Source organism: Vigna umbellata, chromosome 10, assembly GCF_029865625.1.
Source record: "Vigna umbellata cultivar VRB3 chromosome 10, Vumbellata_1.0, whole genome shotgun sequence".
Taxonomy (NCBI): domain Eukaryota; kingdom Viridiplantae; phylum Streptophyta; class Magnoliopsida; order Fabales; family Fabaceae; genus Vigna; species Vigna umbellata.
In genome coordinates, this window is record NC_142174.1 from 18,640,594 (window position 1) to 18,668,398 (window position 27,805).

The 27,805-nt window shown below is 32.7% G+C and overlaps 3 protein-coding genes across 4 annotated transcripts; 1 reads left to right on the plus strand and 2 right to left on the minus strand.

The window, feature by feature from the left end:
• The first annotated feature begins 8,295 nt into the window (after positions 1–8,295).
• On the plus strand, positions 8,296–10,707 carry NCED4 (nine-cis-epoxycarotenoid dioxygenase 4). The gene is made up of 2 exons (XM_047297307.2): positions 8,296–9,488; positions 9,636–10,707. Exons 1-2 carry the CDS (start codon positions 8,365–8,367, stop codon positions 10,273–10,275), a joined length of 1,764 nt encoding a protein of 587 aa, XP_047153263.1. The 5' UTR covers positions 8,296–8,364; the 3' UTR covers positions 10,276–10,707.
• Positions 10,708–12,210: 1,503 nt separating this feature from the next.
• Positions 12,211–15,610, minus strand: LOC124824798 (putative apyrase 7). 2 transcript variants are annotated; one of them, XM_047297306.2, is made up of 3 exons: positions 13,482–15,610; positions 12,849–13,179; positions 12,211–12,602 (listed from the first exon to the last, which is right to left on the minus strand). In XM_047297306.2, the coding sequence occupies exons 1-2, from the start codon at positions 15,286–15,288 to the stop codon at positions 12,869–12,871; spliced, it is 2,118 nt and encodes a 705-aa protein (XP_047153262.1). In that variant the 5' UTR covers positions 15,289–15,610; the 3' UTR covers positions 12,211–12,602; positions 12,849–12,868. The 2 variants fall into 2 exon arrangements, with proteins under 2 accessions (XP_047153262.1, XP_047153260.1); XM_047297304.2 differs by having other exon boundaries at positions 12,211–12,596; positions 13,482–15,609.
• Positions 15,611–20,188: 4,578 nt separating this feature from the next.
• Positions 20,189–25,378, minus strand: LOC124824797 (WAT1-related protein At4g19185-like). The gene is made up of 7 exons (XM_047297300.2): positions 24,887–25,378; positions 23,990–24,052; positions 23,786–23,902; positions 23,324–23,609; positions 22,476–22,631; positions 20,729–20,880; positions 20,189–20,609 (listed from the first exon to the last, which is right to left on the minus strand). The coding sequence occupies exons 1-7, from the start codon at positions 25,090–25,092 to the stop codon at positions 20,405–20,407; spliced, it is 1,185 nt and encodes a 394-aa protein (XP_047153256.1). The 5' UTR covers positions 25,093–25,378; the 3' UTR covers positions 20,189–20,404.
• Between the last annotated feature and the right edge of the window lie 2,427 nt (positions 25,379–27,805).

Genomic DNA, 27,805 nt, shown 5'->3' on the forward strand with positions numbered 1-27,805 from the left:
ATAACTTTAAGTTTGTGTATCAAAGTCTTTTTGAGAAGGTAAATGTATATTGTTAAATTGAATGGTGATAGAACTGTTTATGGTTAAAAATGATTTTATTCAAGAGTGTACTAACATAGAAAAAAACTTATGAAAAGATGGTTAAAAATTGCCAGTTTAAGTTTCACATTTAATAAATATGGAAAAGTTGAATACTGAGAATCGAAACAGATAAACATTTACATTTTTTTTGGGTTAAAAGTAAATTTATATAGATTAAATCATATCTTGTGGGTATTGTATTTTCTTTATCTCTTGAAAAATCCTTTAAAAATGACCATTTTTTAAATATAATTTTATGTTATTTTATATCCGATAAAAGAAAAACGATTCGGGCCAGCTTTGGGAAGAAACATTTGAGTAAAAAAATACTTAACTAGAAGATTACTATGCATATTAATTACACAATAGAATGAGAATGAATTTTATTTTATCATTGTTTAGTTTATTACTTATTAATGTATTTTCTTATTATTCATGTTTACAGATAATATGTCTTATGATAGAACTTTTGTTTGAATTTATATTTTAAAAATAATAAATTTTTATAATTTAAATAAGTTTGTTTGTAATAATTAAAAAGTGCCATAAAAAATGTTTTAAATAATTTATTTTATAAAAAAAATTCTTAAATATTCGTAATTTAAAACAATTGTTCTGTAGATATACTTCACATGAATAACAAAATAAATATAAATAAAACTTCCTATCCGATAAACACATTATTGATAAGTCTTACCTGCAATGGCTGTCATCTATCTCTACCATCCTTCATATCTTAATTAAGTCGGTAAATTTTTGAGTTTGGATTTCCATTTAAAGATATTAAACATCAAGAAAACCGTGTTTAAATTGTTGTTTTATATTATATTTAGATATTTAGGTGGAAAATGAAAAAGTGTGAAAGAAAAATGAGTGTAAAATAAAATTTTTAATTTTTAATGTATTATTATTGTAATATATATATATATATATATATATATATATATATATATATATATTAAAAATAAAACAAGAAATAAAAAATAGGTTTCTAATTGATTATGTGATATCTTTAATTGATTATATGATATCCATAATCAATCATAAAATATTGTTAATATGAGTTGTGATAAAAAATATGCATAATGCTATGCTAATTTAACTTTTTTGGCATATATATTTAAAAAAGTTTACATATATAATTTTTTTTTTGTTTTTGTGTTTCTATTTTCGTTAGAATCTCAAATAGGTTTCCTTCTTTTTCGGCACCTCAATTGATTTTTATTTTTGTAAGATTAAATCAAATAGAGACTTGCCGTCAAATTGGACAAACGATCATTTAAGATTGAGTTACGTGACATGGTCATTGTATTGTTTAATCAAACGTGGCACTAAAAATGAGTTTGGATTGTATTTTGTATCAAAAAATAGATTGCAAAGAGGTGAAATCAGATTTACTTAAGGGCAAACTGGGTAAAAGAAAATAAATTAAGTGCAGTCCTACAATGGGGAAAGAAGATTGGAGCTTCGTATTAAGGTTCCTGGGAGAAAAAAAATCGTTTTTTGTTTGATTGGAAGAGAAGGATAATGAAATGTAGAAGGTGAATTTTAGGTTTCAGTCTTCTTTTTCTTTTAGGTCTTCCAAACATAATTTGATTTCACAATTGCAGGATAAAGGTAATTCCCTTCCCCACTCAACCTCTCTCGCAGTCAATGTTTCGGAATATTAAAACCATGTATTGTGCCAATTGGATTATAATCACATACTTAATAATGACGAATGAAACAATTTAACACCTCAATTCTATCCAGGTCAATCACAACTAAAATCCATGTAAGATGGCATTCAACTTCACATATTGTGCTTACCCTAAAAAGCCTTAAACCCTAGGGTCATCAAGACCAGAGATAAATCAGGTAACAAATCAAAGACCCAAAACTCAATTTCATTTTCTCAGAACAAAAGGCAGTGATTAAATTAATTGATTAAAAGAAGTAGAAAAAGAAAGATACAACAAAATGTGCGAGATTAACGATGGTCCATGCGATGCCAGGGGAGCAACCGAAGATGAAGAGAATGAGGATCCAAGAAAAGAAAAGGATGAGGATGTAGGTGGTCTAGACGCCAGGGTACGTGAACCACTCCTGTGTTCCGGTTCAAATCCGCCGGTAGCACCACCTCCCACAAACCCTAAAACTCACCTTCCCCAATTTTTATTTCGATTTTGCAATTGCAGAGAAAGGGGTTGCTGCACTTAATTTAATTGGTTTTCCCCACTTTGCCCTTATTTCAATTTTATTTCCCTTCTTTGCATTCCATTTTTTTAATTCACAAATTAAAAAAATTCATTTCACACATGTTTTTAATGTCACATAATTTAAAAAGACACTGTCAGCATGCCACATAACACCTTCCTTAACTGCGTCTTTTTAATTTGACGGCAAACCTCTATTTAATTCAATTTTATAAAAATAAGACCCAATTGAGACGCCGAAAAAGAATGAGACCGATTCTGAACGAAAATAGGGACCTACCGAAACATTAAACATTTTTTTTAGTCTTTCAACTTTCTTGATCCAACTCAACTTTTTTTCTTATTTTTATTATTTGTTAAGTTAGATTTATGATTCACAGATATTAATAATAATTATAAGCATTAAACCCTTGTAAATATTATAAGCAATAAACCCTTGTAAATAGAGCAATTCCCAACAATTAATATGCAACTTAATTTGGTCTCTGATCTTCCTTTTGTAGAACATTTTTAATTTTCTCTGAATTTTCTCTTTTAATGGAGATAAAAAGAAAGAAACATGAATGATACGCGTGCTCATAGATGGACCATGACCCTTTATGTAACATCTTACGATTACTCTTCTTTAGTTTAAATAATTATAATTTTCCCCCTTCAACAAATTAAAATTATTGGTGGTATCTACACAATAACTCTTTCATGACATATATGCCCTTAACTACATTTACTTAATTATATCACTTTATAATTGACTAATAAAATACAATGAACCTAACACATTTAATGATTTGTTATATATATACATGAATGACCCAAAATTGTTAACAATCCACCGGTTACAAATATATATATGTATATATATATATATATATATATACATATATATATACATATATACATATATATATATATATACATATATACATATATATGTATACATATATATACATGTATGTATACATATATACATATATATATAGATATACATATATATACACATGTATATACATGTATATACATGTATATACATGTATATATACATGTATATATACATGTATATATACATGTGTATATACATGTATATATACATGTATATATACATGTATATATACATGTATATATACATGTATATATACATGTATATACATGTATATATACATGTATATACATGTATATATACATGTATATACATGTATATATATATATATATACATATATATATATATATATATGTATATGTATATATATATATATATATATGGGTTTGCTAACGCGCGTACGCCTGTTTTTCAGTTGGTACATTTTAGCAATGTGTACCGGGTTTTAGTAGACAAAAATATCCTTATATATCATGGATTCTAAGTTTTAAGGTTAAGGGTATTTTAATAATTTTCATTCTCAAAACTAAAAAAAAAAAAAGAAACCCCCCAAACCCTTACTGACCTCTCTCATTCCTCTCAATCCTTTCTCTTTCATCTCTCTCACTCCAACCTTTTTCTCTGTCATCCCTATTGTAGTCCCAATTGAAAAAAAAATCAGAAATAAAAAATTTTCCTTTGTAAAGAGTTGAGTCATTGACATATTCACCCTTCAAGGCAAACGTTCATTCAAGATCTCTTCAATTTCACCATCTTCACTAACCTCTCTAATTTAATCATCTTTTTGAATCATCATCTCTAAAAAAACCCTCCAAGCCAACTACCAATTCTTTCAGACGTCATTATGCTTGTGAAAATTAGATAAAATTATATACGACAAAAATTATAAAATGAAAACTCATTATAAAGTCATTTTTTTGTAAGAAATTGTTTAACAATTGAGTGTTTCTGATTTTTTTCCAGGCCAATTACCAATTCCCTTGATGTCATTATGCTTGTGAAAATTAGATAAAATTAGATAAGACAAAAATTATAAAATAAAAACATTATAAAATCATTTTTTGTAAGAAATTGTTTAACAGTGAGTATTTCTGATTTTTTTCCAGGTCAATTACCAATTCCTTTATGCTTGTGAAAATTGGATAAAATTAAATAAGACAAAAATTATAAGATGAAAACTCATTATAAAATCATTTTTTTGTAAGATTGCTAAATTATAAAATAAAAACTCATTATAAAATCATTTTTTGTAACAAATTGTTTAACAGAGTATTTCTGATTTTTTTCCAGGTCAATTATAAATTCCTTTATGCTTGTGAAAATTGGATAAAATTAGATAAGACAAAAATTATAAGATGAAAACTCATTATAAAATCATTTTTTTGTAAGATTGTTTAACGGCAACTGTTTCTGATTTTTTCAATTGGGGCTATAGGGATGACAGAGAAAAGATTGGAGTGAGAAAGAGAAAAGAGAAAGGGTTGAGAGGAATGAAAGAGGTGAGTAAGGGTTTCGGGGGTTTCTTTTTTTTTTTTTTTAGTTTTGAGAATGAAAATTATTAAGATACCCTTAACCTTAAAACTTAGAATCCATGATATATAAGGACATTTTTGTCTACTAAAACCCGGTACACATTGCTAAAATGTACCAACTGAAAAACAGGCGTACGCGCGTTAGCAAACCCCATATATATATATATATATATATATATATATATATATATATATATATATATATATATATATATATATATATATATATATATATATATATATCCATAGAAATCCTAATAAATGTATTAGACTTTATGAGCTCAAAATTGTCATTATATACCTTAAGCATATCTAAAATTGTCGTCCATTGATTATATCCACATGTAGAATCAAAGGAGTTTTAATTGCAACAAAACAACCAAATCCAACAGTGATCATTAATGCTGACAGAACCAAATGACATGAATGTGTAGCATAAAAATTACGTGAATGTGACATGTAGACGTCTATTTTCAACTGGTCCTTACTTTATCTCAATGAGATCGATATAATAACCTTAATATATGAAGTGTAATTTCTGAATAATCAACCAGAATATATGCATACATGAAAACCAAACATAGAACACAAACACACAAAAATAATTAACTCTCACTGAACCAAAAATTACTTAAACTGTAAAACACTCATATAAGCAATATGCTCGGGAAAGACCTTTGGTCTAAGAGTCTTATTATGAGGATATATCATCAAGGAGTTTGTCCCTAAGTGCTTTATGGAAACCTATCCACTCTGTACTGTGTCTTTAACAACTGATTTGATGTCTCATTATAACCTAAGTGGTCTTTCAATTCCTTTCGTAATACACAACCCTGTGACAAAAAATCAATTATATACCCTGATTTGATGCCTCATAAGATGCTACAAATTTTGCAATCATAGTGGATAAAACCATAAGGGTTTGCTTGGTATTGAGCCAAGAAACCACACCATCAGTTAACATGATAATGTAACCTAAAGTGGATCTTATACTATCTTGGCATCCTGCAAAATTGTCAAAATACTTGATGATATCTAACTGGTCTGATCCTATATACGTGAGCTTATAAACTTTTGTTCTTTTGAAAAAACCTCATAACTTTATTGGCTACTTTCAAAGATACATTCATGAATTGCTTAAAAATCTGCCTAAAACCCCAATTATGTATGTTATATTTGGATGCGTACATACTTGGACATACATCAAATTCCCTACCATTGAAACATAGGGAATCTTCTGCATTTCTTGAATTTTTAAATTTCCTTTTGGGCATTGATTGAGATTGAATTTGTCTCCCTTAGCAATTGGAGAATCCCCTGATTTATATCCTTCACGCTAAAAGCTTTATGTATGTCATTAACATATAAACCCCTTCATTTCCCTTCGCCACAAGACAAACTTTATACCATTAAAATCCCTTTTGGTCTTAAATATACATTTATTACCAATGAAGTTCATGCCTTCTGGTAATGGGACAAGTTCTCAAACCTTATTGTCTTGTATAGATTTATACTCCTCGGGAAACACAGTTTTATGAGGATCTTGAGTTTGTTCTTATAGAGGTTCTGAACATACTAGAGGTTTTAAACTTTATGAATCAAATCACTTCCAACGATTTTTCCTCTAAACTTTATTCTTCCCCCTAAACTCAATATCCTTAAAGAATATTATGCTTAGTATCATGAAATTCCATATTTAAGGATTTATAATAGGAAGTCACCGTATGAAGAATATATATAGATTATTATTTTCCAAAAGTGAATTGGTTTAAAAAAACTTGAATTTAAAAACAATCTGAATTCATTATTTCCAAACTAATATAATTAACAAAATTTGTCAAAATAAACAAATAAAATTAAATCTCGCCTAAATGACAGTACAACTGAAGTGCCTTTCAAAAAATAATAATAATAGAAAATCACTACAAAATAATAATCTAAAACATTCTATGACTTCTATCTCTACCGATTTGACATCTCCAAATAGATACATATTTCAAAATCAATTGTCTTCTGGTAGCTTAGGCAACTCTTTCTTTGTACGCCAAACATGATATTTCGCACAATCATTCTTTATGTGTCCAACTTTATTGAAAAAGAAACATTTATCACACTGTTTTGTTTCTTTTGTGATGGATCTTTAGCAACATCATTCTTGAGATTCTCAATTTTGTTCTTTTTTCCCTTGTCATTAAAGGTACTAGTTAAGTGAGCACTTTCACTCCTTTATTACTTCAGTCTCTCTTCTTCTTGAACACAATATGAAATAAGCTCATTAAGAGACCATTTCTCCTTCTGACAATTATATAAAACCAGAAGGGTTTGGTTCTCTTGCTTGACTATTCTCCCTCGCAGGGGTAGGGGTAAGCAATACTGACGGTTGGGCGGACTACTCACTTTGTCCTGCAGTACGTTCGAGAGTATGTTCGACTCTTAAAGTTGTTATCTCAGCATCATTTCTCCTTTACATCTCCTACATTTGTTACTACATCTCTCGAATTAACTCCGTCGGATCCGACTGTTCTCCCATGTTTCTCGTGGTCACCATCAGGTTTCTTCTCTCGTCCTCGGACCCTATGGTAGGAGTCAAAATGTTTAGGTTTAAGAGATCGAGGATCAACTTCCTTAATCCACTATTCCACATTCCTAAGTCTTGATCATCAAATAGTTTGTAAATACGGTCGAGTCATTCGGTCTGTCTGGGAGTTACCTGTAGAAAATATTCTAATTCTAAAATTAGTGATTTTTCTCAATATTCTATAATAAGACTAAATTATAAAAAATGTCCATTACTTCAATGTTAAACCTATATTTATAAACCTTGTAATGAGTTTCTAATTAAATCATATCATTAATTATTTATTAATAATTTTTATTATTCTTATTAATTAGCGATAAATAGTTTTCATTATTCTGATTAATTACTCTGATAGGTTGTTAGTTGCTGATTGTATGACCGACCGCCGATCCATTAACCACCCAAGCCATTATATAATACAATTTTGATTTCTGGTAATGGGTTATTATGAATTGCACAGTACAAAATATCAACAACTGATTGATTCATTTGTGACCACAAATTCGACCAAACATTTCATCTTATTATTTTACATCAAAACTAATTTTCGGTGGATTTAAATTGTTTTTAAAATTTTTTATCACATTTTGAAAATAATAGATTTTATTCTCCTAGAGACCTTTTATTCTTTTTAAATTTATAAGTGTATTTTTTTTGGTGAAATATATCTCTTAATTCTTGACGTAGAAAAGAAAATTTGATTTTTTGAGTAGTGAAATGGACTAGTTACTTAAAATATCTCACATAAATTTGATTTATGAAGAAGAAAGAATTATGCTAAAAAGAAGTCATATATAGACAGGGACCTCACAGGATGTATACGCCTCTCTTACTTGCCATGAAAAACAAACAAGTGGTGATGGAACAGTATGTTTTGCTTGGATGTTCCTTCTTATTGGAAATATAATTAATTTATCTACAGAAAATGAAAATATCTATTTTTTTTTCTAAATAAATGGAAATAAAGTTAAATAAATATATATAGATAAGAATTTTTTATATATAAAAGAGGAATGTAAGAGACATAATAATATCGAAGAAGCGAGTTCTTCACCCGATATAACCAGCCACAGAGAAAGAATTAGTCTTATCCTACAAAAATGGTCCCTAAACCAGTCATAGTGACAAGACCACCACCACCGGTCTCTTCTCCGCCCAACCCTCTCCTAAAAACCGCAGTATCAACCGTTAAAACAGAAGAAAAACCCCAAACCACCACCCTTCCCCCACCGTCTACCACCACTCCGAAAACGAACCCAGTTCCATCCATCAAAACAACGCCGCAGCAACGACTGGAACTAAAAAGGAAAACGAATTCATGGGCGCCAGCAGCGCTAATGCTGAACGCGTTGGACAACATCATCAACAACTTCATTGACCCTCCGCTCAAACCCTCCTTAGACCCCAGATACGTCCTGTCCCAAAACTTCGCCCCCGTCGATGAACTCCCTCCCACGGAGTGCCAAGTCGTCCAGGGCGCCCTCCCGCCATGCCTCGACGGCGCGTACATTCGAAACGGCCCAAACCCTCAGTTCCTCCCGCGTGGGCCCTATCACCTCTTCGACGGCGACGGCATGTTACACGCGCTACGCATATCCCAAGGCAAACCCACTCTCTGTAGCCGCTACGTCAAAACCTACAAATACACTATGGAAAACGACGCCGGTTTCCCACTCATCCCCAACGTCTTCTCCGGCTTCAACTCCCTCGTTGCCTCCGCGGCGCGTGGCTCTCTCTCCGCGGCGAGGATCGTCACCGGACAGTTCAATCCTTCTAATGGCATTGGGTTGGCCAACACCAGCTTAGCCTTCTTCGGTAACCGTCTCTTCGCGTTAGGCGAATCTGACCTCCCCTACGCTGTCAATGTTACCAGTAACGGCGACGTCGAAACAATCGGCCGTTACGACTTCAACGGCAAACTTACGTTCAGCATGACGGCGCATCCGAAGATAGACCCCGACACAGGGGAATGCTTCGCCTTCCGTTACGGCCCCGTTCCCCCGTTCCTAACCTACTTCCGTTTTGACCGTAACGGGAACAAATACGACGACGTGCCTATCTTCTCCATGACTTCACCTTCGTTTCTCCACGACTTCGCCATCACCAAGAACTATGCAGTCTTCTGCGACATTCAGCTCGGAATGAATCCTCTCGACATGATCGCCGGTGGCTCCCCCGTCGGCTCCGTCGCTTCCAAGGTCCCAAGGATCGGAATTCTTCCTCGGTACGTGTGTGTATGCACGCAAACTATAGAAATTAAATTCTGATTAGTTTAGATGTGTGTAACAGTACTAAAAAACACTATAAAGCCAAACCCTTTCAACTGTATATAAATGTAGTTTCATTATTTCGGATTTAACTGTTATTACAGTGATGCTAAGGACGAATCCAAGATGAAGTGGTTCGACGTGCCGGGGTTTAACATAGTTCACGCGATAAACGCGTGGGAAGAGGACGGGGGAAGAACGGTGGTGCTGGTTGCGCCAAATGTTCTGTCGGTGGAGCACGCACTGGAAAGAATGGAGCTGGTTCACGCGATGGTGGAGAAGGTGAAGATCGATCTGGAGACGGGGATTGTGACGCGGCAACCGGTGTCGGCGCGGAACCTTGATTTCGCGGTTATAAACCCGGCGTTCGTTGGGAAGAAGAACAGGTTCGTTTACGCGGCGGTGGGCGACCCGATGCCGAAGATCTCGGGGGTGGTGAAGCTGGACGTGTCGAAGGCGAATGAGCGGAGGGACTGTACGGTGGGATGCAGGATGTTCGGCGAGGGGTGCTACGGCGGGGAACCGTTCTTCGTGGCGAAGGAGGAAGGGGGTGAGGAGGACGATGGGTACTTGGTGACGTACGTGCACGACGAGAGGAAGAGAGAGTCAACGTTCTTGGTGATGGACACGAAGTCGCCGGAGCTGGACGTGGTGGCGGAGGTGAAGCTTCCACGGCGGGTTCCGTACGGTTTTCATGGTTTGTTCGTGAAGGAAAGTGATCTTAGGAAAACGGTGTCGTTGTGATGATTGACGTGTGGGGCTTGTGTCAGTGTATGATGTATATAGATTGGCACCATTATTATTCCTTCTCTCAACACCATTGTTCACCGTCACACTAGTTAAATGGTAGCACAGAGATATTAATGACAGGGGTAAAGAAGTAAATAAATAAAGGAGATGGGAATGGAAGAAACAGAGTCCTGTAGAGATGCGACAAGATCTATGCCATAGATCTGGGGGTTCCCAGCAGATATAACATTATCGTACACCACGTAGGATGGCATCATTGTTCAACATGTGATATTTCGATCAATAATACGGTGATAAAATTATCGGATAACTGTTTATCGTATGATGTCTTTTTGTTTTATTTATTTTTACACTTCAGTGTAATTAAATTCATGATGTTTTTTTTATCGAGTGTTAATCAACTAAACATACTACCTTTTCTTTTTACTTCATAATTAAATCAGTTACTATAACCTATTTAGCTTATCTAGTATATGTATAGAATAAATACATTATTATAACGTCACGACTTGTGATAGGTATTGCTTACTTAACAACACTTGGAACATCATTATAAATTTATAGCTTTTGTTGTTTTCTCCGTATAAAAAGAAGTATACTGCTCAAAAATATAAAAAATAACTCTTTCATATCTAATATAGTAATCACAAGTCATATCTAACAACTCTTTTTCATCTATTTCTCTGTAGACAAGTAATGGCAGTTATGTGTAATGGTAGTTAGGTTTGTTGGTCCCGAAAAATGGAAACACCATACATGAAGAAAAGCCACGAAAATTGGAGTATCGATCTATAAAGTATATAATACTGGAATACTCTATTACATATGGATAAATGTAAAATAAATTATTTTAATATTAAATACTTAATCTCTTAAGAAAAATTAAATTTAATCAATTGATTTTTAAATTAATATTGTTACATATTTTAAAATTGATATGTAATGTATAATAATTGAATATTGCAAATATAATTTAGTATTATAATAATTACATATTTTAAAATTCGTATGTAATATATGATAATTAAATATTACAAGTGTATTTTATTATTATAATAAAATGAATATTAAATGAAAAATGTTAAAATAATTAATGAAATAAATTTAATATTTTGTTAATAAATTTTTATATTAAAATATATAAATATTTAAAATAAAAACATTAATAAATTAAATCAATTCATTTAAATTTTTATAATTTATTTTAATATATTTTTTTTTGAAATATATGTTTTTTGTTTATTAAATTTTGTAATAGAATTTTATTTGACTAAAATTTATATTTTAAAAAATTTGTTTATAAATTATTTTCTGAACATTAATATACAACCAAATTTATTCTATTACATTAAAACTAAATCTACTACAAACTTTAATCCTATCTTTCACTCACTTTCCCTTTGTCTAAATAACTTTTTTCACTATTTTTACCCTTTTTTTCCTTTCTACAAATAAAAAAAGTCTATAGTAATAGTCACAATTAATTGATCATGGAAATATTAGGAACCAAATCCGTTGTTCGACGAAAAAAAGAGAAGTAAACGTTGTATTGTTCACCAATTATAGTAAATGGATGACGTACGGTTGCTTGATAAAATATTATTAAACTCTAAACAAAAAAATTACATTGAAAATATTAACATTTAGAAGAAAAGTTAGATATTGAGGTATAATTTGATGTCAGACATTAGAATCAATGAACAAAATTAGTAGAAAAAGAATAAAAGTACATGCAGAACTTGGATGCATGGTCCTTTTGGCATTATTATTATCCAATGGAGTTTATAAATTATTTTATTAAATGTCATCACATATTATCAAGGTTCAATTCCAAATCTAATATGAGAATAGATTTAATAGTACCTGAGATACTGTATCTAATTTTTTTCCACCTTTGGGAAGCTAGTAAGTAGCTTGGAAAGTTGCACATGTTAAGTGAACTCAGTAGCTTATTTGACTTTAAAGCGGGTGAGGATTGTTCTCTGTTACAACTTCTCTGTGATGTTCATCTTTTCTAACGGATTTCACAAGTCATCAGTCAACAGTTATGAAACTAGAAATTCTCTATGGTAATAGCTGTTAATGAGTTGAAAGAATGGTACAGGAACAGGCACAAAATGAATGGATCATGGCAGGCTTTATGCTTGACTTGTCTTCCGAAGGGCTCGGAGCAGCAGAACTTGGAGACATCGAGAAGCCACCAAGGAGAGTTTGCATAGAATAAGTGTTTGTTTGTGCTTAACAACTCGTGGATGTTGTTGCGACTCAATGCCAAGAAAGAAATCATCTTGGTCGGGCACTGCCGTTTAATTGGCCTACAACTTATAATCAACAATCCATGAAATTTGTTGCTATTTACAAAAAAAATTTACAAACTAGGGGGAAATGTGTGGAAATCTTAATTAAATACAGAAAGAATATTCAACAAAAAATATGTAATGCTTGACTATCACTTACTTACAGATGTCAGTATGTTACAGAGAAGAATCCCTCGGAAAAATTTGATAAAGCAAAACTCAAAGGAAATAATGATGTATTAAAAAAGGATGTTATTGTCGAAATCATACCGATGTTTTCAGAAGTTGACCTAACTCTTGACCAGATGAACTTCAGCCAATGAGGAATTGAGATCTTCTCGAGACTGCGATCGCCTACTCTGCAGATGCATCTGAGTCCTGTAGGAGGACCAGAAGGCACCCATGTTGCTACTGTCAAACTGCATCTGCCCTAAACTGTTTGAGGAATAACTGTGTGAAACATTACTGGCTGATGGGTACGATGAAGACTCCATAAGCTCGATGCCACCATTGTTGTCGTCAAGTCCATGCCCCAGATTAAACGGACTTTGTTGTGAATCTGTAATTTTTGGGCTGAGTGGCATTTTTGACCTTCCATCCCCTGCAGTATCATAGGTGCAAATTGAATTGAGGTTAACTCTACAATTATTGCATGTACATTTGTGACAACAGCAAGCTTTGATAATTGGTGAAAACATGGCCAAAACAAGTCGCAGTGGCATCCAAGATATACAAATGAACGTTGTCATCATTCCATACATTTAATAATTAATAGTATGAACTAAAAAGACAACAAAAACAGACTACTTTCTATTCTCCTTAGAAATTTTTTGAACAAAACAGTTAGATCTATCAAGTTTTCGGATTGGTAGTGATCATCATTTGCATAAATAAATAGTTTACCAGAGTTCACTGGACTCCAATGCTGGAACCGAAAAGGAGATGGCATGTTAAGAACAGAAGCAGCAGAAACACTGTTATGCCTGGAAATGGGAAGATATTGCCTCCGGACAAACCTTGGAATCCATTTGCCAATACATGATAAAGCACAAAGAAGTAGAATAAAAGAAAGTAACAAAATAGGCACAACAGCAAGAGGATTTATCTTGATCCGGAACAACTCCAAATCACGAATCCCAAATCTAGTGGAAAATGCCTTTCCAGCTTCCAACAAGGCAACCCCAAGTGTCCAAGTGATACTTCCGGAGCCAACACTTATCTGATTATCATTAATGTGCAAACCCTCCCTAAGCAGAGAAGTAATGTACGGTGCCCTAAAGCAATACTGATCAATAAAGGGTTGCGGAACAACACTTGCCTTTGCAACATCCCATTTCTTTTCACAAAAATCCTTACCCTTTGCCAACACATCATCAAGAGTAGCCTCAGAAGTCAAGTTGAAAAACCTAAATACAACATAAAATCCAGAAATCACATAAAAATGTCCATAGGGGCGAGGCATACTGTCACGCAATGCACAAGGCTGCGCTGCACAATCAAGCCCTGCGCCAAGATCATGCCATTCAGACAAATTCACAGCAACTTTCGCTACTGCACTGCACTCCTTCCAATTAGGAGCACCAACAAGCACTAATGAAGTTCCCAACCCTCCACCCCCACCCAATTCTTTCCTACCTTTGTTATCAGATGAACAACGAGAACAAAAGTATTCATCCCTATACCCATCCTGCAAGCAAGGATGTTTCAACTCAATATTTCCACTACTACCTACATCAAAATTACCTAAAGCAAACTCCTTCCTATATAGATAGTCCACAGACTTACCAAACGCCTCATTCAGACCGTACCCCGGGAGCGAATAAGCAGTGAGATGATGTCTAACAGATCCAATGCTAACATACAAACTAGTATCATTATTCATTTGTTGATCACTCTCAAACGTAACCTGCAAGGAAGAGCCACCCAAATCAAGTGCGCCATAAGTAGCCTTCCTAGGCCTAGCCCCCAAAATGCCATTATCATAATTAAGGGCAATCCACCCATAATAAGCCTCCTCGGGGCCAGAGATAATCCTAACCCAATCCCTCTCACACATAAAGGGAGAGTTTTTAAGCACAGTCCAAGCATTATCTAACAGCCACATAGAATCAATAACCGGAAGCCTCCTCACCCCAGCAGTGGCACAAAGAAACAACGAAGTAGACTTATGAGCATGAACTGGAATCTGCTTCTTGGCCCACCTAAGCAACGGCTTCAACGCCTTGTGCAACCCAGACACGTTGCGCACTAGTTTATCAATTCCAGGCTCGGTCTCCACTCGATCATAGGCTCGGCCACGAGGCTTCTTGTGCAAGCTATTCCTCGAGGAGTCAACAGCAATTGGAAGATTGCTACGACGTTGGAACCGAACGGAAGTGTGGTAGACAAAAACGCGCGTGCCGGTGCTGCCGCAATCGAGTACAACGTAGTACTTGCCGGAACCATGGTTCCAATAGGAGTAAAGGAGGAAGAAGATGAGGTAGCTTAGGAGGAAGAACGATGCAATGAAGAGAACGATTTTGAGGCATCTGCGGCGCGAGGAAGAGGAGGGTGTTGGAAGCTTGTGAAGGGGCACCGTGGCGTCAACATGACGGTACGAGGAGAGGTCCTGGAGAGAGGGAGAAATTCGAATGTTGTTGGATAGAGAAGAGGAGGAGTTTGAATTGGGGAATTTGGTGGAGACAAGTGAAGCAATTCTAGCAAAGACCATGTCTTTTTGCGAATTGGGGAATACCCAGAAGGATTAGAGAAGTGGGGTTAGGTGGGGGATGAAGAAAACATGGCATTTCCGGAATTGGGATTTTAGGGGTAAGAAGGGTTTGGGTTGATTACCATTTTTTAGAGATGGGTGGATCTGGATCCCGTGGGTTCAGATTAGAGCGCAAACGTTGGAAAAGAAGAAGAACCAAAAGAATGTGAATGGGTTGCGTCGTCTTCTTGATCCATAGGAATTACGAAGACGGAGTTTTCAGAGGCTAAACTGCTACAATGCACATCCATTACAAACAGTGTGAGAGGGCTGAATTTTGGACTTAAGAGAGAGGGGAAATAATGGTGACATGAATTATTAAAATAGATTTTTTTTTTATTAAAAATGAAAAATTAGTTTTTGATTATGAATTGTTACGTGTTTTATGTAATGTATTTTTTAACAACCTTCTTCTCTTGTCTTGATACTCATCAGTCAGATTTGTATGAAAAGTACTACTTATGGATTTAAATCCAAATAAAACTAATTAACTTTTGTGTTAATTAAGAAAGTTAGTTAATGGTTTTAAATTTATTAAATTCGTTTAGACATAGAATCTATGAAGTCGGAAATATCATGTTCGAATCATAAAGTAATGACACTTTTTTTTTAATATTTAATGATATTTTGACTGTAATGCACGAACGAGTATCTCATAAATTGTAAAAATATCTTCTGAATTTTAATATTAGTTAAATATATGTTAGGGTTAAATATGTTTTTAGTTCCTAAACTATTGGTAGTTTCTGGTTTTTGTCGCTCTTTTAAAGTAAGGTACAATTTGGTCCTCATTCTTTTAAAAACATTCGTTTTAATCCTCGGAATTTTGGTTTTAGTCCTCATTTGTTGCTAAATGAGGACCAAATTTTTAAACAGTTTTTAGTTTTCGAGGACTAAAACGAACGTTTCGAAAAGGATGAGGACCAAATTGTACCTTACTTTGAAACAGGGACGAAAACGAGAAACAACAATAATTTAGGGACTTAACCCTATACGTTAATTAAAATACCTGAGATTATTATCTAAATTACAAAGGAAATCGATTCACATAAGTGTAAGATATACTCATCTTCACACCACGTAAACGTGCCTTTTATCAAACAATTATATTTACATAAAATTTGGTCGAATTTTATAAATATTGAATAATAATTATAATAGTAATAACAGTAACATTATTCAAAATATTACTACCCTTATATGTTTCTAAATTATTTTTTATATAAATTAAGGTATCACATGATTTTACATCAACACAAAACACAAAATTTAAACCTTATATATACATATATATATATATATATATATATATATATATATATATATATATATATATATATATAAAAGGTTTGCTAATTTGCATACGTTCTTCTTTTAGTTGCTACATTTTAGCAATGTGTACCGGGTTTTATTAGATAAAAATACCTTCATATATTATAGATTCTAAGTTTTATGATCAATGGTGTTTGAATAATTTTCATTTTCAAAACTAAAAAAAAAAATAAGAAACTCCGAAACCCTTACCTTCTTTGTTCCTCTTAACCCTTTCTCTAGGATGTTTAAGTGTACAAGGACAAAGATAAACTACTAATTCTAAAATTTAAAAACGAAATTTAATAATAATCAGTAGGGAAAAGATATAAGAGAGTCCTTTCATCAAAAATCAACATCAACAAATTATTTTGTTATTAAGGTGGAAAACAAATGAACGAACATAGAAGAGTAATAAATTGCGGTGTCGCGAGTTGCTGTGTGGGTGAGAGAGTATGAAGATTAGAGAGAAACAAATAGGATAAGTGAGGAAGGTGGATTAGGGTTAGGCGAGTGTTTCTGATTTTTTCAATTGGAGCGGAATGATAGAGAAAAAGTTGAAGTGAGAGAGATGAAAGGGTTGAGAGAATGAGAAAGGTGAGTAAGGGTTTGAAGGTTCTTGTTTCTTTTTAGTTTTGAGAATGAAAATTATTCAAATACCCTTGACTTTAAAACTTAGAATCCATAATATATGAAGGTATTTTTGTCTACTAAAAACCGGTACACATTGTTAAAATGTACCAACTGAAAAAAGAACGTATGCAAATTAACAAACCCATATATATATATATATATATTGGAAATATTTTATCCAATTGTAAGCTTGGGAATATGATTTACACTAAATTGAGTATAAGTTATATTGTTTCACTTTTAAAAAATAATTCTCAAAAACGAACATGATCATTTCTCATAATTCTTAGAAGTCATGACTCTTACATTATTCAAAAGCAAATTTAGATATTTACTTGTAATATATGAATTTGAATTTGATTAAATATTATTGTTTGAATGCTTACAATTATACATATTTTAGATATCTTATATTTTATTTTTTATCTTAGGTTTATTTATAATTAATTTTTTTTATATTGTTAGTGGAAAATTAATTACACATAAGTATATTGGTCGTACATAACAAGTGATAAATATTTTTTTTATAGGATTTATACAATATTTGACAACTCTTGCACTTAATTAGGCTATAAAATTCACAATGGAAACTCTTTTATTTTTATCAAACCGTTGATATGCAACAACAAATTTAAAATAGACTATTTACAATTGTTAGGATTAAATTTCATCCAAGTTGACCACTGAAAACAAGTTGATTCCTATTTGTGTGTTCTACTATAGCAGTATACAGAACCAAGACTATTGATGTCCCTTAGAGCTTGCAAAGCATGTCACTCATTTTGGAAGAAAGCTCAAAACATTTATCCAAATGATATCCAACATCTTTATGATTATTCCAATAAGCTTGCATCTCTCAAATCAACTGACCATGACATGGTATCCTTCATGAATGACGCTCAATCTATAATGGAAGAACTAAAGATGTTTTTGGAAGTCGAATCTTTGAAGAAAATCAGGAAGAAATTTGACAAATATTATAAGGTGATGATCCTCCGTGCTTTATATCCAGACTTTGATCACATCAGATATCAACTTCTACCAATCATGAGGTCCTTCCATGGATAGCTTGACCACATGGCTTCATGTCCCAATACTCAAACTAAGGAAGCTTATAAACTAGTAGAACCATCAATCATGGTTGCCCCACGAACTTGCATTATTTTCTTGTCAAAACAACCAATGTCTCTAAGGTTGAAATTGTCGATTCCAAGTTCATTGAGGATAAGTATCTAAAGTTAAAGTCTAACAACTTATCATAAACATTTGAAACTCCAAATACATCAACAACTTACATTTCTCAATTCATGGAAGGTCAAATCTATGGGTAATAAACTCAAGTGCTTATGACCACATATATGATAATACCTGTTTGCTCTCAACCATTTTTTTTATAAGAAAAACATCATTTCATAATCCTTACAAATTTCTCAAAAACTTCCTCAAAGGGAGTCAATAAAGTCTTCCTATCTCCTTCCCTAAATCTAAAGTATGCTCTTTTTATCCCTAATTGTTCTTCCAATTTAATTTCCTTAAATCATTTAACCAAAACATTAACCTTCAATAACAAATGCCTTTCTCAAACTGCTTGTATATTGTAGTATATAGCATTATTAGAATTTAAAGTTACCTTTCTATATGCAAACATTGAGAGCGTGTTTTTGATTATAGTCGAAAACTATGTAAGACACAGAAATCACTGAAGTGTTTTTTTTCCTGTGCTTACAATTAAAAATTAAACCCTTATGAGTACTTAAAATTTAATTATCTGATAACAAATGCAAAACTTTGCTAGATTGCGAATTTAAAGTTGCTTAAGTCAGTCAGGAAAAGCCTAAAATAGAGCTGCATATTATGATTACCCTGGACAAACAAAAACTACAAATTAAGTATTATATAATTCTACAAACAGCATTAACCTTCTATTCTTATCAATATAGCATGTTCAAGACAGAAATCAGCATAATACAATGTGAGAAGAAGGTAGATTTCAGAGTGGAAAACAGAAAAGGAAGAGAATATTGAATCAATGACATCCACACATTTTGTCCCCACTCACTTTCAGTAACATATAATCTCCACTCACTTCCACAATCCTAATGACATTTTCCTAATTCTGTTATTGTGCCTAATATAATCATTCACCAATGGAATCAACAGCCACGTCTACATCATGTGGCTCAACCCTTTGCTGTGCGATACAACACAACCTAAGAAATCTGTTGAGTTGAAAATAGACTATCTATTATGTAAACAAGTTTTTCACGGTTATTTATCAAGAATAAAGTTATTAGATTTAATAATGTAATAATGAATGGTAATTAAACTTTTGTTTTGCAGTACTATGTTAAAGTATTGTACTCCATGACCGTCCGGTTAACATTGGACCGAACAATTCATACACTTGGGAACATCAAGACGACCATCCAAGAGACCAGATGATTGTACCATACAAACCGAACGATCACTCTTAAACAACGATTAAGCCTGATGGAGATTAGTTTATGACAAAACATGATTAACATCAATTGGGCCATGATTAGGCCATCAGTAATCCAAAACTTATCCCGAAATCTATAAATACAGGTTTGAGATAAAGAGGTAAGTGATTGCATACTACACACTAACTGCTGAACTAACCAAATTTTTATTGACTTTGACATCGAAATACCTTTTACAAGTAACCTCTCAGTTGGATCTAACAATATAAAGGACGATCAGTGAATGTTAGGACACACGGAACTTGAAGAACATATAACCTCGATCCTATAACCAAAACAAGTATAAACAATAGAAGTGATCCAAACTGTTCCATATTTTATTTGAATTGATCAGTGTTGCCAATAAGTTTTACAAAATTCACCTTTCTTTGGGGTTAATGTTAGATTGTTAAAAGGGTTATTACAATTCCAGGAAGAGAAGGAATATATTCCTTTTCAAAATTGCTCACCAAATTCAGATAAAACACATTGGATTTCAAAATTCCGGTATAACAATGACAGCATTGACAGTTTGTCACGGAATACAGTGGTATGATCAAATACCGATTCATGTAACAAAATTGTAACAGTAACAGAATTTTGAACCACGAGACCGATTTCTACAATTGATTGGCATTTAATAACTCATCTCCTTAATCTGATAAGGTTTTGGAGGAAAGGGAGGAGGACCCAGAGAAAGCGTGGCCTTTCTGGAGTGCAATTCTGTCGTGAACAAGTGGTTCAGAGACCCAAGAGGAAGGACTAGCTCCTCCAACTCCAAGAGATGCTCGTTTTTCTCTAAATGATGCCCAAGTAACTAAATATAGACCAGTAATGATAAAAGAACCTCCTATGATGCTGTCGTCACATGCATGTTAAAACAGAATAATAAGAAACTTCTAAATTAAATTCAAATCATCATGCACCTTCAAGGTAGAACAGAATACATCAACAACTGGAAATAAAAGGAGCTTTACCTTCCCAAGTAAATTGGACTTCCAAGGAAAATTTGGGAGAGGATGGCTGAAAACGCAGGTTGAAGCGGATTGTAAAGGGAAACCATGGCTGGCCCCAAGATTTTGTTACACCATGTAATGAGTCCATAGTTAAGGGCAGATGCAACAGTTCCCTGAACAGATAAGGAAAATATATGTCAAGATCTCTACGTTAAAAAATCTACCAAAATATTTGTAAGAAGATGGGATACTTCAATCTTTTCAGCCTTTAAGAAAACACTCTCGTTGCTTTTTGTTGTCATCACCTTTGAGCCAAAATCAACTGTACGAGATTTCAAGAAGAAAGATTTTTAACATGATTTATCAAAATATGAACAGATATGTAAACTTAAGTCTTTCATAAATCGTAAAAGTTACAGAAAAAAATAGATTGAGGAATCAATCATCAAATGCAACATGGAATAAGCATAGGACCTGTTCTTTGAAGGTGACAGTAACACCAATTAATTCACAAAAATAGTTAAAAAAACGTTTACACTAATGTTATCCAGAGAGAGAAAAGCCAAAACTAAGGTAAACTACTTGCACCAGGCAAGCTAGAGGAGAACATTGTTAGAATTTCAAGGCACCCATAACTAACAGATAAAAGTAAATCTTTATATACTCTTGTAATTTTGAAAATCATCTGTAAGAAGATTAATGCTCCCTCTGATTGTTAGCCTTATACAGAAAAGAGGTTACATTTTTAATATTATATTATATAATATTATATCTTTCCCATTTATTTTATTTCTTTTAGTTAATATTATAAAGCAGTTAATATTCTGGAAGTGGTCCATTTTAAAACCGTTTTCAAACGTGTGGGTGTGCCATTATTCCCACGATAATCTCTTTTAACGTTATATACTCTGTGATGGTTTTTGGAGTAATACAGACTCTTTCAGAAAATTTCATATCAGGTCACTGAGCCTACTCTTTCCTTCATATACATCACCATCGTGTTTTAAGAGCAAGGGTTCAGAAACCAGAAATTAGGCAAGCGTACAACAATGGCTGGAGGTTGGTCTTTTCTGCTTCCGCTTTTATTCTTGTAAATCTGAATATGATTAAATGTGCTTGTTTGATATATTTAGATTTATTGAATCTTCAGTATGAATCTGTTACACATTTTTACACTGATGACATGTAAGGAACAACCTTTCGTTCCAAGATTTTCTGATTTTCATACTACTCATAGTATACCCCAAAACTTGGACAACTTTGATTATGAACAAAGACCATTACATTACAACATTGACTCCACTTCAACAAGCGAGAATGCTTCCGCTTACCAAGCAAGCACCAGGCAATAATTGATAGCCTGTTTCGTGCTTTCTATAGAAAAAGACAAAACAAGACAGAGAAAACGTAGAAAAAGACCCCTTTTCTGTATTATTCAAATATTATCAAACTCAAAACATAGGCATCTGCTAACAAAGGAAAATTCTTCCTTTTACACAGGGCAGTCCCTGCACAGTAACGAAAAACCTTCTCACCCCCCACAACAACTAACTACTTAACTGCTTCCGTTTTTAAATTTCTTTCTATAATACACTTTCTACCCCTCTCATTACTTCCCTGCCTAACAAAGCCTAATGTGTTGAATGCGAGAATGCAAAAGATAAAAAAAAGGGCCAAATTTGGAAGACAACTCCAATAATTTAAAAGTATCATTAATAACCAAAAAAAGCTCTTCAGACTGGATTTGTTAAAAGTTCTAGTGACTCACAGCATACATAACAGCAAGGATTTCTGATGATGTCAAAGTCCAGTCAGTTGCCTCATAATTCATGAATAATGACACTATAACCATTAGTAAAGCTCCGAAGGAGTATGAAAATGCTGTGACCGATATATTTGCAGGATATTTTTTTAATACTGGTGCCTGAAAGCAGTTAAAGGTAACAATTTAGAAACACCAATAATTTCACATGTTAAAGAACCTAAGATCACAACAAATTAAATAGTTAAGTTTAAGAATCAGCACTACTAATTTGATCAATGAAGAAATTCGGAATAAGTAATGAGTCCATGACCTGGTGCTAATATGCATGACGAGCATGGAGAAGTCATCCAATCTAATCTAAGTAAACTTATTAAGAGTGTGTTTCAATACAGGAGGATTGAGGAGAGGGAAGGAAGAAATTATGTTATTCATAATTCAGAAAACGCTTGACCAAAAATTAGTGGACCTTACTTTGATATACCTCCAAACTCGAAGAAGATTAGGGAAGGGAACCATGTTCATAGAAAGAATTAGGAGATGCAAGAAATGTTTGCAACAGAAGCAATTATCCAAATTACAACTATCTAAGGCCTACACTCTTTATCCTAAATCATGAGACACAAAAGAAGTTGGAATGTTGACAATTGACCAAGTATCGTAAGTTTCTTATCATTGGGATTTGAGTGGAAATGAAGATTCCTAAAAAGCAAGAGCATATAGATTCATCTCAGCCTCACAGGTGAATGCACAAAAAAGTTTGGGACTTGGTAAAAGGGTAACAGGCAACATATGTCATTGATCACTAAATTTATTCAACAGTCACCTATGCATATGACAAAAAAGGATAATACCTGAATGGCTAGAAACGCAGCCATACAAATGCAGTTCCCTATCAAGCACAGAACCCCAAGATGAAAATGGTCTAACCCGAAGTCCTGTAAACTACCAATTAGCCACCCAGATGGCTCTGGCTGACCTTTGGCACTTATTTCATTTTGTATAGCAAGATTCATATCAGCATATCCTATCAAAGCTGGACCACGATACAATACCATCACTACAGCACCAGAAACACAGATGATGGTTCCTCCAACTTTAGCCAGACCATCATATCTGACTAAGTTCACTCTTTCTGTACTGCATGAAAAGGTTTGTACAGATAAAAATATTTCGGTGACCTGGTGTCTCTGCTTTAGTGTACTAATGGAAATATATATGAAGTAAAAGTGAGAGTGTGCAGTTGTGTTTGAGTAATAGGATACAAACACATACAAATTGAAATGGATAACTGATACAGGTGAAATGAAACTGACCCCATCATCACAGCCAATATAAAGGTAAAGACTGGAATAGACGGTTGTATGGCAGCCGCATAAGTTGGATTAGTATAGCTTAAACCAATAAGAAACAAAAGCTGGTTGCCAAATATCCTGATCATGAATCAAGAATGCATCAATAAAGCACTGTATTTTTTATATATACTGGAAGTGGGAAATAAGTAGTGTCAAGAGCCTAACCCAGTTAATCCAAGAAAGAAGAATGACACCAGTAGATTCTTAGTAGTGGGTGGTCGAATCTGTCTACAGTCCAACATGGTATGATCAAGATATCCATTGAATAGAAATAAAAGGAATAATATAACAGGACATATGAGGGAAAAAAAAATTGTAGCAAGTTAAAATGTTACATCTAAAGAATGAATGTGAAGCACGGTTAAATGTACAGGTCAGGAATATATGCTGCCACATACACAAAAAAAAAAAAATAGTTATCAAATCCTCTTATGTAGCAATCATGGAACTCCGGAATTGTCCACAAACACACATTAAATGTTAAAACCATATTTTAGAATATAATTAAAACCCTCAAAACAATGCAAACGAAAGCGTGAGCTATATGATAATATTACTTAAATATTAAGCACGCTCTAAATTATCAGGCAGAAAGATTCAGATATAAATGAACATGAACGGAAATTGTCATACAACTAAAGTTACCTACATTCCAAACACTCCAACGGTTTAAAAAACATACATCAGAGAAATATTTTTACAACACAGCTCAGTTCCCCTAAGCTGTATCAAGCACATGCAAACAATCAGAGTGTTGCAGACATCACCAACCCTCCAAATTGCAGAACAAACAAATGTGCTTAAGCATCCAATTCAAACCGATCTAAGTATCCAATAACCAAATGGAAATGTATCCCCAATACTCAGCTCTTTTAGAAGGTAGATCAATAACATAATAAATAAACTTAGAAAACAAAAAGGCCAAAGTGTGAGGGAGGAATTCATTTAAATCGCATCCAACAGAGGGAAACAACAGAACAAAAGGGAGCATATTCATAGGTTTTGAAAAACACTGCAAGCACATTTTTGAATAGTTGATTTGAAAGAAAAAAAGGAGCATACTTTTCACGGATATAAGCAAAGGGTGCGAGGATGGAAAGGGCAATGAGATCGCGGAATACGCAGAAGACTAACTGGTTGATACCAACATTAAGGGCCACTTTGGTGATGACATGGTAGCCACCATTGAAAAGCTGTACCATCGCCATGGACACATGGGACTTCCATATATCACCCCCCACACCCGCTCCAACTCCAACAGTCGCCATTGAAATGAATCCACACTCTGCAACAAATCCCACAACTCCTAAAACACCAAATGGAGTGGTTAGGTTCAGTTGTTCGATCGTTGAAACAGTGATGCCAACACCAAACCCGATGCTTGATGCTTAGTTCACAATCCACGACAAAAATAAATAAATAATGAATATATAAATAAGTAAACACTTCTAATTATCGATGGTGTTGGAATTTTCAGGATAGGTTAAGATCGATACACTTTCTCAAACATTGGACTTCAGGATCATCAAATTATTATCTTAGTGCATGATTTCTTCCCTTTCTAATTACTATTTTTTTTTTAGTTTTCGATGATGAGATACTTTTATAAACTTTCCTCTATCAATCGGTTATAAGTAAAAATATTAGTCTGAAACTTCAATTTCATAATACTTCTTATTTTATATTAATTAAACTTATTTAACTTTTAAACTTATATAAAAGCCTAATTTTTTAAACTATTATCTTTAGTTATGTTTATTAGAAATAGCGTTTAATTTAAGGACAGTTTTAAAATTATGATATTAAATTAAAGGAAATAGTTGATATTTATTTATATTTCTATCCACTAAATTTGTTTTTCTTTTGGTAAATTTGAACTCACAGAATAAACATTAATTTTAAATAATTATTACCGTCATTTTAATTATGGTATTCACACAAACTGAAACATTAATATATTTTTTAACCTGTAAGAAAATCTGTAATTTATACTAATTATGTTAGGGATCTGTAATCGGTAATAATAATCCAGAATCAAGTTAAATGTAGAATTTTAGAAAACTATATTAATAAATAGATATAGATAACTTTGGTTTGCATTGAATGATTATAAACGAGGGATTTATAATTTAATGAGAAATTATATTGATAGAAACTAGTACGATGAAAATTATTTTGTAGGTTACTTTTTATTTAATCAGATTATTGATGGTATAACATTAATTAATTTGTTATTTTGGATATTAATATTAAATTAACATGCTCATAATCTTTTCAGTTAAGGAAGATAATCATAATCTAAGTCTAATTTTTGACAAAATTGGAATTTAAATTTTATATTAATTACATGTAGAGGCTTAAAAGGGAAAGGTTGGTTGTTTATTTTGATCTACCTAAAATTCAGCTCATGTTTGCAAATAGCTTTATATATACGTGTAAATATTTAAAACAAAATATTTTATAAATTTTTAAAATAAAATTAAAATAAAATTATAAAAATAATATATAAAATATAATATAAATTAACATTTAATTTTAATTAAATTAAATTTAATAAAATATAAATTAATTTTAAATTTAATTATATTTAACTTAATAAAATATAAATTAAAATTTAACTTTTTTATGAATAATAGATATTTGTGAATACAAATAATATAATATTATATTTGTTTATAAACCAATATTAAAATATTATAAAGATATTTTTGTCCTACCGGTAAAACTTGATTTTTGAAATTCTAATATTGTTTTCTAAATATAGATATACATATCATATTTCAAAATTTGTATGTAACATTCCATTAATTTACATTGACAGTTTCTCTTCAAACAACATTAATAATTAAATGATCAAACACAAACATACCATTTAAAATTATAATAAGTTTGACATATTCAACAATCTTAGATCAATTGTCACCATTTCGCATTCTATAATCCATTTTCATAATTTGATGAGTTTAGATTTGAAGATATGCTGGAGGAATCCGGAAAAATGTGAGCACTTGGGTAAGCAGTTTTTTCATGAATTAGTGGATCAGAGACCAAATAGGCATCAGTAACTCCAAAAGTTTCATGTCTTTCTCTATAAGATGCCCAAGTAACTGCATAGAGACCAGCAACGATTGAAAATCACCCTATGATGCTATCATCACACATGGATCAAAAAATCAAAGCTTCTAAATACAATGTATGTATTCTTTATTATACTCTCTTTTTTTTTTTAAGTTTTACCCTTTACAATTGATGAGTAGGTTTGTTGTGAGATGAAGTTAGAAAAGAATGCATGAAATATGTTGAGGTGGAAGGAGAGCTATACCTTCCCATGTAAATTGGCGTGCCAAGGAAAATTTGGGAAAGGAAGGCAGAAAATGCAGGTTGAAGAGGATTAAAGGGAAACAAAAGCTGGCCCCAAGATCTTAATGCTCCATGAAATGATTCCATAGCTAAGAGCAGATGTAATAGTTCCCTGAACAAATTTGTGAAATCTACATGTTAATAAACCACCAAATAATCCATTAGAAGCTGAATCAATTAAAAACTATGTAGGAACTTCTTTTCATCGCTTAAAATATAAACCCTTCATTGCTCAACTTCAGTAGTTTATATACAGTGTCATGTTACTTAATTACAACTTTTATGAACACATTGTGATCTTAGTGTAAGATTCTAGAATATTTAATTCAGTAGAATTAGTAAATGATAAGGCAGATGCAGACAAATATGCATTACGATTAAGAGACGTGATGAGGTTTGAGTGGAAAGAGTTTTATTTTGGCCAGTTTTTTTTCACAACAATGTATTTGGGAGATTTGAATTGAATTTATAATTGGATTATTTGATGGATTACATTTTGGAATTTGGGTTTGCTTTTTGAGATTAAATAAAAGATCTTGAAATTTACAAATTTTACTAAGTATCTTAGTAGCATATGACTTAGAGTGTTTGATAGGATATAAAGTGGTAGGATATAATGGG

Excerpts from the sequence above, each read along its gene's own strand:
- NCED4 (XM_047297307.2), top strand. The coding sequence starts at position 8,365 with ATGGTCCCTAAACCAGTCATAGTGACAAGACCACCACCACCGGTCTCT. Across the intron at positions 9,489-9,635 it reads AGGATCGGAATTCTTCCTCG|TGATGCTAAGGACGAATCCA; the intron begins GTACGTGTGTGT and ends CTGTTATTACAG.
- LOC124824798 (XM_047297306.2), bottom strand. The coding sequence starts at position 15,288 with ATGGTCTTTGCTAGAATTGCTTCACTTGTCTCCACCAAATTCCCCAAT. Across the intron at positions 13,180-13,481 it reads TTGGAGTCCAGTGAACTCTG|GGGATGGAAGGTCAAAAATG; the intron begins GTAAACTATTTA and ends ATGATACTGCAG.
- LOC124824797 (XM_047297300.2), bottom strand. The coding sequence starts at position 25,092 with ATGGCGACTGTTGGAGTTGGAGCGGGTGTGGGGGGTGATATATGGAAG. Across the intron at positions 24,053-24,886 it reads TTTGCTTATATCCGTGAAAA|ACAGATTCGACCACCCACTA; the intron begins GTATGCTCCTTT and ends GTTGGACTGTAG. Across the intron at positions 23,610-23,785 it reads ATATTGGCTGTGATGATGGG|TACAGAAAGAGTGAACTTAG; the intron begins GTCAGTTTCATT and ends CTTTTCATGCAG.